We start from the raw sequence: 14,091 nt of genomic DNA, 5'->3' as shown, positions 1-14,091 counted from the left end.
GCCTTGCCAAATTTGAAACTCAGAGTAAGCGCACCTTAAACAACTGACCCAAAGCTGTACTTGACTTTTATGTTCGCACATTTTTCTGGAGTTTTGTTACTTTTCTGTGAAAGTTTTATTAACAAATTCACTTGCTGTGTTTAATTTTAATTATTAATTAAAGGAAAGGATTATATTTTGTTAATTTATTAATAATGAAAATTTGTTATGAATAAATAATAGACTATTAAAAAAAAATAATAATAAAATATAATCAAGATAAGTTGAAATTGTTACGAATTGGTTGCGTATTGTATTGTAAGCACTTACCATATTGTAAGAATTAATTTATTCTTTGGAAAACTGCATTTTTGAAAGTTAAAATTCTTGATCATTTTAGATGGAATATCATTCAGATATAATGGAAAGTTGCTTTTTTTATTCTGGCAGATTCAAAAAACTTTTGATCGCATTTCTTTAATTTACCAAAAGATCTGGCAAACTCTTTATTTTTATGTTTTGGTGAATAAAAATCATGCACCCATCTTTCTCTTTTGTTGTTTGAAATTAATAAATAATTCAATAACGGATTGGAACTTCACAATGTATTTTATTTTCAAAACAGAACTGTCAATTCGCAACCAATGTAATCGCAGCATGCGATGTGTTCGTATGAGAAAACATATGTGCGCACACGCATTACAAAATTTGCATGCAATGTAACTGCAGTCAAATTGATTTCTACATAAAATATAAATAAGAAAACAGATTTGTTACTTTTAGCAAGTAAATTGATTTGTTAATTTCTTTGGTTTAGGAACAGGTAAACTCTTCATTTTTATGCCTTGCCAAACAAATATATTTTATTTTCACTAATCATTTTGTTTTTAAAACAAAGCAGAACTGTTAATTCGCAACCAATGTGATCGCAACATGTGATGTGTTCGCACTAAAAAACACGCTTGAATACTAAACACAAAATTCACATATACTGCAGTCTAACTGATTTTTAAATCAAATAAAAATAAAAATATTCTATTTATTGCAATTAATCTGAATCAATAAAAATTATATTAATTCAGCCATTCTTATTAAGTATGAGAAAATCAAATCCTATATCGAGGTTTGAGTTACAGCAAATGAAGTGAATTGAGATTGCCAATTGCATTGCAAGCTATGGTAGGAAATATAAAAGTTAAATTCTTCTTTGCGTTGTAGATAGTAACGCATCTTACAATGCTAAATGGAACTGATGTATCCTCATTTTTTTGTTTGCTCAACATCTGCCGCAAGTCGCTGCATTTGGTTCATGTCAACTTCTTTTTGGTAAAAATTTTCTTATCCAACTCATTAAAACTAGAGATCTATAGCTCCATGTTTTTGATTAAGTGATATTTCCATTTGATTATTGTGCTATATCACAGATTGTTGTGATTTTTTTAATAAATCAAACTCGATGTAAAGAAATACAAATTTGCAACGTTAAATATTAGTTCGATAATGTTTGATGGATATTTAAGTTTTAATAAAAAAAACATTTACTCCAAATTTAAATTATATTCTGTAAAACTTTGTAAAATTAATGTTATTGATTTTGTAAGCTGATTAAAATCCTTGTTTGTGAAAACAACATCATTGAGATATCTTGTTCTGTCATAAATGCCTACTAGGATTTTCTCTATGCATTATTGAAATGCGCTTAGGGAGGAGTTAATAGTCGAACCAATTTAATAAACTCTTATAATTCATGATGGGTGTTTATAGGTTAATTAAAATGTCGTTTGATCTGTCATTGGTATCAAATTGCGTATATGCGTCATTAAAATCTAAATGTGTTGAAAATTACGGTCTTGTAAACTATTAAATATTTCTTTTCAAATGAAAACTTGCTTCAACGTTATTGTTTAAACCTGTGGAATAGTTTAAACGAATACTAACTTGACAATTTGTACGTGTATCTACTCCTGTTTTTTCCAATCGATAAAGTTATTTATCCACAGAATAATCGTAAGAAAGTGGTCTATATGAAACCAATTGCGGAACTGTATCCATCCTTAATGATAAATGAGTTTTAATTTTCTCGTCATGTCCAAGCTGTCCATTCTGCTTTGCTGATGAAATAAGGGTGCTTCGAGAAGCATTAACCAAAAGCCCAAACTTCATCTGAACTTCGATTTTTCTTACTTTTGACAAACATTTCGAGTAACTGTTAAAAGTGAGAAAATCGTTCGAGAAAACTAAGTGCGAAAGTTGTATAAACTAGACGCTATTCTTTTTCTTACGTTCGCATACATTAATAAAAAAATAAAAGTAACTTTTTATTGTTAAGTCGGTTTTGTTTTTATAAGAATTTTAACTTTTATTGCGAGAGTTATTTTTAGTAAAACAAAACAGACTTTACATTAGTTTCGACATAAAAACCAAAAATTAGAAACAAAATTAAACTTTTTATTATTTTATCAATTGCAAGTGACGTATTCGAATACACTTATTATATATGGAAAAGATGATAACATTAAACATACTCTATGTAATGCAGACACTGAACAGACGACAAAAGGAAAACACAATGAAGTTAGCGGCAAATTATCTTCTCTTTCTTTCCGGTTGTCAAAAAGGTACGAAAGCAGTAGAATTTTTCTTATTATATATAGTAAATTAATTGTTAAATATGAAAGCCATCGTTATAATAAATGTTATTCTATTTTCTGATTTTAGTATCAAGACGACGAATTTATTGAAAAATGGCTGACGTTGATGTGTAAGTTTATTACTATGATATTAAAGCGGTTTCAATGATCAAAATCTTGATACAAACAAAATCTACAGATGATCATGAACGCGCTTTATATATAAGTAAATTAATGTTTTTTTAATTGTGATTATTCCAAAATGAGTGTTGGTTTTAATTATGCTCTATTTAATTTTCAGTGATGTACCCTCTGCCGCACCAATTTCTAGTGGTGCTATGGACATAAATACAGCTCTTCAAGAAGTGCTAAAGAAGTCTTTGATAGCCGATGGTCTTGTACATGGCATTCATCAGGCTTGCAAAGCTTTGGACAAGTAAGTTCAAGTGTTATCGATTAAAATATGATTTTGTTGATATCAATGTTGACACTTTTAGACGTCAAGCTGTTTTGTGCATTTTGGCTGAATCATTTGATGAACCAAATTATAAAAAATTGGTTACCGCACTCTGCCATGAACATCAAATTCCTTTGATCCGTGTTGATTCACACAAAAAACTTGGAGAGTGGTCCGGTTTGTGCAAAATTGACAAAGAAGGCAAGCCCCGTAAGGTATGTGGCTGCTCAGTTGTTGTAATTAAGGACTTTGGTGAAGAGACACAAGCCCTGGATGTTGTGAAAGACCACCTCAGACAAATTAATTAAATTAATATTCAGCCAATAGACAAATATTGTTTTAATTTAATAAAACAAATGAAGAAACAAAAATTAAGTGAAAAATTCTGAGGGAGTCGCGATAAAGTGAAAGTTTTTTTTTACTAAAATAAATGCAAGATAAATTTATTTTATTTCTCGCTTTCTTTACAAATGAAAACAGTGTATTTAATTGAAATATTGAAATTTTAAAAAACATCGCACCACGTTGTTAGTTTTTCTCCACACAAGTGCCTTTATGATTTGGCCAATCCGCCTGCTGGCACGCCCTAAAAAAAGAATAAACAACAATTGTTTTATGTTACAAGTGACTTGCACATAATTACCGCGAGCAGTAGTAGGCGTTCTTGCATTTGCCGCATTTTTTTGTAGCGTGACCAGCGCATTTGGCGCAGAATAATGACAATTTATTTTCGGAAATATCTGCATCATTGCGAGTATCAAGTGTAATGTTATCTCCATGTTTTTCGGTTTCTTCGATCCTCTGCTCATATTCAACTAGTAAATCTGTGCTGTAGGCATTCGATAGACATTTAGCCATTTCCATTATTTTGTTTTTATCATTACATAAAAATATGTTTTCTTGAGCCTGAGCTATGGCTAAAAAACCTCCATCATGCTCCGATTCCTTGATAAGGTTTTCACATATTTCAGGTACCTCCTCCAATAATAAGTTCGATTTACTGTCATTGGATACAGCTGTAACACTTAGCTGGCAAAGGAATTGTTTAAGTTCGATGAGAGGTGGTAGTTGATCAAGTACGATATCATTCAGCAAACCTTGGCACTTTTAGATCGACAAGTTTTTTTTTAAATATATGTAAAAATTTTATGTAATATATATGTAAATTTATTATTTACCTTGGATAACTGCTTACATCTTTCACTATTGAATTCATAATTTTGCATTATGGCTTTGTTAAACAACAGCTGTCTTAGACAAAACCATGCATGCGCTTCGTGTTTAGTTACCTCGCTCATATCAGCGATTGGTATAGGCTTCCATTTGTCATCTAAATGAAATAAAATTAAGTGTTACTTATTAGTTTGTGCATCGAGAAATACCTATAATTTTCTGTACACCATTTTTGGTTTGTTTCTGCCAGGGACGAAAATGTAAGACTTCAGTCATTAGCCAAGGAACATCATGAGTAACAACCATACGACGTGTAGCACTTAAAGGCAGTGATACAGTGTTGTCAGCCAAATAGTTTAAAATTGAAATACAGCGCAGACCAATTTTATATATAATATCACGTTTCTGGCGCTCTAGTTCAGTTAGGACTGCCTCATCAACATCTAGATTGGTCTCATTTTCATGATAACCCATGCTTTATAAAAAAATATTTTTGTTATGGCTTTTGATTTATTTTACATTGCAAACTTACCTGACTAAACCAATAAGTTGAGCCACACCTTGTGCACAGTAATCAACTAGGTCGATTGCAGAGTCCTTTAAAACTTCACAAGCACTGCTATGAAATAGAGTCGTATCTAGTAGGGATATAACCGCTGCTTCATGAAATAGTACCGTATAAATCAAAAAAGTTGCTTGTGGATTGGGATCAATTTCTAGCAAGTGTGGCAGAACCCGAGTCTTCCACAAAAAAATACAGTATGCCTCATGAACAAGCACATTTAGCTTATGTGCCATACACAGAAATTCTCGAACCTCTTCCTCTCGGTGTTCGATTGCCTCAAGCGTTGCTTGTTGGCTTAGTTTGATAATCATTTCATGTACTTCCAGCCATTTTGCATTTCCAACTTCTCGTACTGGAAACGGGCGTAAGCTTTCTACAAAATAGTCAAGTTCCTCTGGATTAACAAAATTCTGCATGTTTTGAATTGAAAAAATAAAAACGTATTTATTTATTTCAATTTTTTGAAATACAATGAATTTGAATTTTTTTTCTTGTTAAATCGATCAAAATTTTTATTTTGTAACCATGAGAACAGAATTGTTTGTTTAAAATTAAAATTACAAATATAAACAGTTTGTAATTGAAGAGGAAACCGGTTAGTGAAATCGCACACTCAGCATTATAATGGAATCCACAAGGTAGAATGAATCGTGGATGGTCAAAAACTACATGGAGAAGATTCATAAACAGGAAAACTAACAAATCGCCAGCAAGCTTAGAGCATTAGCGCTTAATAGGGGTGTCTGGAGAGCATATGGGAATAGACTAAGTTCTTGAATTGTGATTATAATTAATAGAATATATCATAATAATAATAATTATTAAAGAGGTTTAACGTTTAATACTTTATGTTGTTCTTACTGTAGCCCAAGTAGTTCATTGATTAGTTGGAAATATTTTTGAATGATGAAATTTAAAATTGAAATAATCGTGTTTTCTGGCAAGATTCGAAAGATCTAGTAACTTTAGATATGTTATGCATATCTAGTTGTATAGCGGAACTAAATATATAGAGACATAGCTTTTTAAAAATTTATTAAGAGGACAGCTAATGATGAATTTAGAATTTAGAAAAATTCTAAAAAAACTGAATTTTTAATATTTTGAAAAACTGTTATTCTGAGATACCTACCATAACAATACATTATTTTGTTTTAACCAAGGATAATTAAAAAAATAAGCCGGTGAAATACCCTGCAGCAGTCGGGTCTACGCACCGAAATCACTCAACACCAACCGACGATCAAATGCTGTTCGACACCTCCCAAAAAGACTTCACAAGTAGGTCCCAGCGGATTACAACAACATATAAACAACTTACCAAAGTAATGGGTTAGAAAAAATTCAAATGCGAATATGTTGATATATTATTGCAATTTATCTTTTACCGATGAAGTGAAAAATATCAAAAGTCAAATTAGCTGTTAGGATTATTATACAGTTATGTATATGTCTAAGATGGGAAAACTCTACGATATACAGGCAATCCAAAATTCTCATTGAGATGCCCCGTAGGTCTTTTGGTAGGCCTACTTACAGGTCACTATAAACTAGGGAACACTGCTAGAAGAGTAGGTCTCGCTTTCAATGAAATCTGTCGCAGTTATGGGGAAGGCGATGACCCCATGCACGGCGGCGACTTAATACTTTAGGAGCCCCCTGTCTTGAGGACCTGGATCATTTACAGGACTTGACACTAAATAGCAATTTATGCTTCGCTAAAGGTTCTAGGTGGTTTCAAACCCTGAGTTTTTCCTACATATACGGTAACACAATGGGCCAATAGGCCTAAGTGGATTCACAAGGGATCGCCGGTATAACCTAACCTTCCCTATGTATATGTCTATAATTAGTTATAGATTTTTTAATTTTGAATTATATAGTTCCACCTAATGTCTTGGCATTGAATATACATTAAAATTTTTTTTTTATTTTAAAGAGATCAAATCCAATCGACAAGCAATGGAATAATAATTATCGTTGTTGGGGACATAAAGAACAGTTGCTTATTTGTTAATTTTCAATGAATAATAATAATACAAACGAACTGATATTTTTATTTTGTTCATGACTTAACAATTAATTTCAACATATTTTTGGTTTAGAAATATGTATGTCTGGGGTAAATATAATTAAAATATTTGAATATTTACTTTGCATTAGGTTATTTATTAATTGTATATATATTTTTAATATAATTACAGATATAAATATAATTTTATTTTGCTTGACTTAAAAAAAAACCAAAAGTGACTAATTTTTTTTTCACTTTTCAAGACTGTTCTAACTTTAGTTACAAACACGCCAATGCCGCTGTAATCGCATTGGTTATTTTGGAAAACCAGTGTTCAGATTGCATATATATATATATTTTTTACTAAAAACAAAAGAAATCTTTGACATAAAATTTATTATAATTGTTAAAATTAATTATTTGGTGTTGCCGATGCACTAACAGGAGTATAAATTGGTACACCAGAAGTTTCTGAAGCGAGCGATGGATGCATTATATTTGTAGTATGCATGGGTACAATATTTGAAGCAGTTGGTTGCAACATCTGCTGTTGTAATAACTGTGGAGGCATAGGCGTTCCTTGAGTGGGATATAGTCCTCCCATTGATGGCTGAACTTGCGGATACGATGGTACTGTTTGAGCAGTAGGATATGATAATGTCATTGGTGCAGTCATATACTGTTGATTTTGTGTTGAAGTAGCAAACATAGGAACAGCAGTGGGTGGTGGCACTGAAACAGGTGTATAGCCAAATTGTTGATTGTTGTCATAAACTCCAGGTATAAAAATATTAGACGGCGGTGCTATTGTTGGATTTGATGTTTGCATTGTTTGTGGGGAAGGCATCGTTGTGACTGTGGACGGTATATTATCCTTCGGTAGTTCTGTTATTTCTTGTGTATTACTGGATGTTGCGTCAGAACTTTTTGCTTCAAGTGCAGCATTGACAGGATCCGCCGAATCATCAGGATTGAAATATGCTTTAAAGACACTTTGTGTTGTTTGGGGAGAATTGATATTTGTTGATTCAGCACTTGCAATTGCTGCAGCAGGCTGTGTAAATGTATTTGTCAATGGTGGTACATATGGCAATGTTGGAGCAATCAAAGGAACAGTGGCAGTCGCTGCTGCGGGTGTTGTTATAGATGGTGTCGCTGCAGTTGTTGGTATTGTAAGCGGTTTCTTTTCTAAAGGTGGTTGCTGTATTGGTATTCTATGTAAGTATCCATAACCGATACCACACCCGAGAGAACCTTCACCACCCCATTGTGAATTTGGTCTAATAGTGACTTCACGACACGCATCATCTTCGATATTATAAACATAAATTTTTAGTGGTTGTTGTTCGTGAGTTTCTATTAACATAAAGAAATCATCGTGTTCATGGCGTATTGCTTCAGCACCAATTACATAATCTGTGTATGCACGTAGACCTGCAGTTTCTGCTGGTGAGTTGGGATACACTTCCAAAATATGCCATACACTTTCGTTTGCTCCTTCGAAGGAACAAAAACGTATACTTACACCTAGTACGCCTTGGCCACCCCAACTGCCGCTAGGTGTTATGTTAAGTTCTCGGACGGTTTGTGTTTTACTGGAATATACCGTAATCCGAACCGACTTTTCTAAATTTTGTTTTAACAATTCTTTCAACATATCATTGTCTTGGTCGAGACGAGTACCTCCAATCGCAATTATGAAGTCAAAGAATGCTTCAAGACCAGCTTTCTGACCAGGAGAATTATCTTGGACTTTAAGTACATGATAGCCCTCGGTGCCACCACCAGGAATTTCAACACTCTGTCCGGCTCCCATTGCAAGATTATAATTTAAAAACGAACAAATAACTCGTCTATGTCAATTTGTAGAATTTAAACGCAAAATTTTTGCAATCACTTCAAATATTAAAAGTGTTCTATTTATTTAATATATTTTTCTGAAGTCTTTGCGTGGCACATCCGAAAATCGTTTTTATACAATTTTCTTTTTTATTTATGTTCTTAAACTTGCAATGTTGCCACATATATTAAAAATTTAAAATTTTCTCTCTAAAAAATTGCGCTCAAAACAATTTAAAGATAGGAAAATGGTGGTCATATTATAAATATATATTAAATTAAAAAAAAAAAATTAATCCACTAATAAAAAGTTTATTTTGCACCGTATTTGAAATAGTGGAACACTGTGGCAGTGCATTTAATAATATTTTAACACACGTCATTGCGTTGTTATGGGCTTCAAAAATAAAGTGTTGGAAAATGTTAAATATCAAATAACGATAAGTGACCGTTAATATTTATGTAAATTGCTTTAAATATTATAATTTTTTAATTGCACAATATGTGATAAATATTTCAACTAAAGTAATATATTTCGCAGAAATGACACGTTAATAAAAACTTGACGTCGATAAGTTAGAAAGCTCATTGAAACAAATTGGTTTAATAACACATTTAAAACGTATATTTGACGAATGACATCAGATGTCTCTGTTAAGTTTGTTCAAGATATTAGTATTGAATTGGTAAATCCAATAAAAAAAAATAATTTAATTTGATTTCAAAAACATATCTTCTTCTTCTTACTTGGCACTGCAGACTCAGACTGAATCTTGGACTTTCTCGTTATCTACCTCCATCTGTCACGATCTTCTGCTACTCTCTTCCAATTTAGTACTCGAATCATTTTTGGATCACTATACACGTTCTCATCCCATATTGTTTTTGACTTACCTCTGTGCCTCTGTATCACCCGCTTTGCGTAGTATATGCTGCTAGGCTTACTCTCCGGTCCCATTCATGAGCAGCCCACTGTAGCCTTTGTATCTCACTATATTTTCATAATTAATTTTTAGATCTATACAAATGAAGCGGTGATTAACGCTTGACATGTTTCATTTACAAGAATATATGTATGTGTTAAGTAAACTAAGCTGGGGCATACACAAATATAAAAAATTGTGTAGATAAGTATAACGCATATGAATAATAAGTGATATTTGTGTAAAATGTGGTTGGATCTTGAGTTTGTCGTTATCATAATGTATAACTATTCATAACCAAATTGTCAGATGTTTATATGATCAAAAACTAAAGTTAATATCTATCTATTGAAATATTTAGATATAGAGTAGGAATAAACCAATGAATTTACTAGTAAACTAGTAAATAAACCAATAATAAAAAAAATATAACAGTGTTATTATTAGATCAGCTATTAAATTCACTCTTTTAGTTAAAGTAGCGAAGATGATTGACTAAAAGATAATCTATGGTATATCGCCAGCACAAATACAGATATCAGTTTTGAGCAATTTGTGTAATGACTACTGTATATTGTCGAAAGTGTATAGATGGTAAATGTGGTATCTTCATAGAATTACAAACATAGCCAAACATATTTCTAAAACAATCTGTACATTTTTTGTAATATAAACTAAACTAAATCAAGAATATCAATTGTTTACGATTTCTACTAAATGAATATCCTACTTTCCTTTCCACCTTTCCGCTGGAGTACTTAAACATATGAAAGTTAAGATTTTCTATTTCATCAAAATTGATAATCTGTATCAGCAAAAATGATTTTTTCTATTTGTTTTTTAAACTTGTTGAAAATTAATAGTCAAAATATATAAAGCTAATGATTAAGTTTTACAAAGCATAATCTGCATCAGTTACAATATATTTTAACAAAAGCATATATCAAAGACATTTTGTTGAAACTTATGTACACCCACGTAAAAAAGCACTGTTGTATATTATTCGGCTATTTCTGGAAATTTCTCCACATGATTTCTATTATGAGTTCCTAATTTAAAGTTAGATGTATTGCAGTATTAATATTTTTCTATAGATTCTTGGGAGGTAAAATATGTAAACAAAAAGAACTAAATAGAACGACAGTTAATAACATTTATTCATTCTACTGTGCAACTTTGTAAAACTATAACTTTAGAAAGATAATAGATTATGAATTGTTGACTATAAAATATCTATTTACTAAAGATACAATATAAAAATTTCATGGTTTATAAGTATATTATAAACTGTTGACGATAAAATATATATTTACTAAAGATACAATATACTATAGAGAAGTACATACTTCTCTATATATATAGTATAGAGTTTTAAGAATTTCGTGAACTACGAACTAATGGCGATATAGTCCGATTCAAAATTGTATAGAAATTCACAAATATAATTACGCAAAAATTGCCATAAAAATCACAGATATAAATATATACTAATTTTAGAAAACATCAAATGCAATTAATGCTTGAGCTAATAATTGTAAAAAAAATATAAGATGGAATGGTATGATAAAGGATGGGTATTAAACATGATGAAATCCAATTCGAAATTCATCAATTTTGAGTTAATGTATGGAACTTTCTTATAGTTTACCTGTCTACCAAAACGCAAAATTCCACTTTATTTTTATTATTGCAAATTATTGAACAAAACGGTTATATCTCTTTTATTGTTAGGAATAACACTACGCTGCATAGTGGTATATAACTCGAATCCCTTTAGAAATGATATACAAAGCCGGCTTTACTTGCAACGCAAGGTCTTTATATTTTAATTCTACCACAACACATCAAAGGCTATTAAGTCAAATTTTGTATATAGTGCTATATAAGCTTTATCTAGTTGGAAGTAAATAATATACCAATTTTAAGTTATGTACTATAAACCATAGTCTTAAGAAATATGTTACATTTTTTTTAATTCATTACAGTTTACAGAAATTAATTTAGCTTCACCATGTTTAATCTATTTTTATCTTAACCACATTATATATATAAAAACATGTTTCCCTTGTCTCTGATAATATATTATTGTGTTGTCAATGGGCTCTACAAATAACGAAAATGACCAGAATCCTAGAATATATATTTGCTAAATGAAAAACTTTGCGATCATTAAGTATTGTTTTTATGATTGGATATTCGTGAATATAGTAGAGACGTGTTATATATTTCTTATCGGATTTTAATTTTTAAATAAAGAAAATATAGCTAACATTTTTTATCTTTTATAAATATCTTATTTTGCGCTTGGTTCCAATTTTATTTCATAGCTGCTTGCAACTGATATTGTTGCTGTAATTTTTCTATTGTTTCACGGTGCTTAGCCATATCCTTCTCCATATTATCAAGTGTGTCATTAGATCCTTTCAATTCTTTCGAAATGTATTCTATACGTTTAGCTACGTTTTGTCGGGATTCTTCCAAATCTTGTTTTACTAACACAGGACCATATAATTTATAAACCTTATTGTCCGGGCCCAACAGATTTAGTTCATCTATCACACATTTGTTTTCATTGAGTTGACTTTCCAACAATGTGCGCTGTTTTACCAACTTTACGCAAGCTTAAAATAAACATTATTTATTAGGTTTCTTCATGATATTATTAAGTTTATTTGATTTACTTTTACGTAGATTTTGAAAAGTCTCTAGTTCAGATTGTAATTTTTTGAACAATGCAGCACTACCTTTATCCATTTTCAAATAATTAATATATAAAACTAAACAATTCTTTAATATATATCTCAGATGCCAATCGAAATGCGAAACCACACCAAAGTTTCACTTCAATCAAACTGTCAATTTTAGTTTTTATTTTGACAACCGATGCAGGGTTGTATTCAAATGTTTTAATTTAAATGTTCTTATCAATCAGGAATGCAGGTTTTAGATTCAAATTAGTTGAAATTAAATTATTTTATCATATATATATATATATACGAGATAATTTTTGTTTTTCTGTCAAATTTTAGTATTATAGGTTACTGAATACTATTTCTAAAATTATGTCAGATATAAAAATTTATGTAAAGTCATAATAAAAAATAATGTGCTCTATTAATCTGGTATCCAGATGTTTAAATTATTTTAACAAGAAAGAAGCAATATAATATTGTATCTAAGATATCAAAACAGTACAATTATTTTGAAAGTTATTATCTATAAATCTCTCTTAAGGTGTATCCACACCAAAGCGAACGAACGAACATTCGCAGGCAATGTTTGGCAGAGTGTGCGTTTGGCAAGAAATTCGTGTAGAGTTTGATCTTTCCTTCGCTTATATTTGCTAGGTGATCTGGACAACTGATAAATGCAATAGAATGTTCGCACAATTTTGTGCTTCAATGACATGCAAACGAATGAACATTCATTTGATTTGTTCTCTTGTGCAGTAATCGCGATTAAATTTAAAGGCCATAAGCGCGCGCTGATTGTAATTACATTATATAATATAATATAATATATAAAAATAATATAATTATTGTACTTATTCCTATTCTTTATGCCTGTATGATTCATTAATTTTAAAACACAATCATCTTTCCATTCCATTATGAGTTAACCATAACCCCTTTTATTGTGCAAATTGGGTTGATTTTATTATTCTATTATTTTAAATATTTTAAACTAAATTGTGAAAAAAATCCATGCTATGATGGGGGAAAACCATAGTCATTATATATTGTTATTATAAAAGACAACACTCGTTCAGATTTGCTTCATCGTTTAGACCAACTTATACGGCGTTTACATTGTGAGATTAAAAGCAGATTAAATAAATTATCGAGATTAAAGTATTAATCTAGTTATTTAATCACAGATTTCCCACATAAAAGTTTATCTCGATTAACCTTAAATCTCCTTAAAATTGGTAATTATTTTTCTGTGCAAGTCTGCAAATGTGTTAATATCGTAATTTTTTTTTACGATCTTAAGAGAATTGTAAAAAAAATGTCAAAATCTATTAAAAATAAACATTGAAAATTTGAAAACACCGAAGTGAGTAAATTTCTAATAAATTTATTTAGTAATAGTTTTTTTCATAATTAAAACTAAAATTTGTTAAATTATTGTTATTAAACTATTTATTAAATTTATATTACAATTTTTTGTACAAAGTTGTAATTAAATGCTTTATTATGAAACATGATCGGTTTAATAACGTGGTGCATAAAAATTAGCAGGCAAAATAAAAATAAAATGCGCTAAAATAAGCTTATACTTCTGAAAGTGCTTAACGAATAAGCCCCTCGCACTACAATGATGCCAAATTTTAAAACTAATCTATTGTGAATGATTTTTGGAAGAAAAAAAACTGCACTCAGTTGTTTAATATTTACAACTGTTGCGAGTGTTTATGAGTAAATTTAAATATTTTAAAAACGTAAAACGTGCAGCTTATACGAAATTTTCCACCATGCACTTGATTCGGAAAATAAGCAGACTGAGAAATC

General features: G+C 30.5%; 4 protein-coding genes across 4 annotated transcripts; 1 reads left to right on the top strand and 3 right to left on the bottom strand.

The window, feature by feature from the left end:
• Positions 1 to 2,635: 2,635 nt before the first annotated feature.
• LOC119669209 (40S ribosomal protein S12) lies at positions 2,636 to 3,512 on the top strand. Its single transcript, XM_038079030.1, has 3 exons — positions 2,636 to 2,740; positions 2,911 to 3,045; positions 3,107 to 3,512. Exons 1-3 carry the CDS (start codon positions 2,724 to 2,726, stop codon positions 3,372 to 3,374), a joined length of 420 nt encoding a protein of 139 aa, XP_037934958.1. The 5' UTR covers positions 2,636 to 2,723; the 3' UTR covers positions 3,375 to 3,512.
• Positions 3,513 to 3,561: 49 nt separating this feature from the next.
• LOC119669208 (zinc finger MYND domain-containing protein 10 homolog) lies at positions 3,562 to 5,250 on the bottom strand. Its single transcript, XM_038079029.1, has 5 exons — positions 4,772 to 5,250; positions 4,449 to 4,714; positions 4,245 to 4,396; positions 3,710 to 4,170; positions 3,562 to 3,652 (listed from the first exon to the last, which is right to left on the bottom strand). Exons 1-5 carry the CDS (start codon positions 5,218 to 5,220, stop codon positions 3,595 to 3,597), a joined length of 1,386 nt encoding a protein of 461 aa, XP_037934957.1. The 5' UTR covers positions 5,221 to 5,250; the 3' UTR covers positions 3,562 to 3,594.
• Positions 5,251 to 7,123: 1,873 nt separating this feature from the next.
• LOC119669704 (Golgi reassembly-stacking protein 2) lies at positions 7,124 to 8,796 on the bottom strand. Its single transcript, XM_038079706.1, has one exon. The coding sequence runs from the start codon at positions 8,632 to 8,634 to the stop codon at positions 7,231 to 7,233; it is 1,404 nt and encodes a 467-aa protein (XP_037935634.1). The 5' UTR covers positions 8,635 to 8,796; the 3' UTR covers positions 7,124 to 7,230.
• Positions 8,797 to 11,860: 3,064 nt separating this feature from the next.
• LOC119668792 (probable prefoldin subunit 6) lies at positions 11,861 to 12,538 on the bottom strand. The gene is made up of 2 exons (XM_038078433.1): positions 12,262 to 12,538; positions 11,861 to 12,201 (listed from the first exon to the last, which is right to left on the bottom strand). Exons 1-2 carry the CDS (start codon positions 12,332 to 12,334, stop codon positions 11,897 to 11,899), a joined length of 378 nt encoding a protein of 125 aa, XP_037934361.1. The 5' UTR covers positions 12,335 to 12,538; the 3' UTR covers positions 11,861 to 11,896.
• Positions 12,539 to 14,091: the final 1,553 nt, after the last annotated feature.

The sequence above is a fragment of the Teleopsis dalmanni genome, chromosome 1 (assembly GCF_002237135.1).
Source record: "Teleopsis dalmanni isolate 2A chromosome 1, ASM223713v2, whole genome shotgun sequence".
NCBI classification, from domain to species: Eukaryota; Metazoa; Arthropoda; class Insecta; order Diptera; family Diopsidae; genus Teleopsis; species Teleopsis dalmanni.
The sequence above is the reverse complement of the archived record's forward strand: the minus strand, read 5'-3'. Positions and strand labels throughout refer to the sequence as shown.

Coding starts and splice junctions, on each gene's coding strand:
- LOC119669209 (XM_038079030.1), top strand. Junction 3,046..3,106: donor GCTTGCAAAGCTTTGGACAA/GTAAGTTCAAGT, acceptor TGACACTTTTAG/ACGTCAAGCTGTTTTGTGCA.
- LOC119669208 (XM_038079029.1), bottom strand. CDS start 5,220: ATGCAGAATTTTGTTAATCCAGAGGAACTTGACTATTTTGTAGAAAGC. Junction 4,397..4,448: donor TGGTGTACAGAAAATTATAG/GTATTTCTCGAT, acceptor TATTTCATTTAG/ATGACAAATGGAAGCCTATA. Junction 3,653..3,709: donor AACGCCTACTACTGCTCGCG/GTAATTATGTGC, acceptor TTCTTTTTTTAG/GGCGTGCCAGCAGGCGGATT.
- LOC119669704 (XM_038079706.1), bottom strand. CDS start 8,634: ATGGGAGCCGGACAGAGTGTTGAAATTCCTGGTGGTGGCACCGAGGGC.
- LOC119668792 (XM_038078433.1), bottom strand. CDS start 12,334: ATGGATAAAGGTAGTGCTGCATTGTTCAAAAAATTACAATCTGAACTA. Junction 12,202..12,261: donor TTTTCAAAATCTACGTAAAA/GTAAATCAAATA, acceptor GTTTATTTTAAG/CTTGCGTAAAGTTGGTAAAA.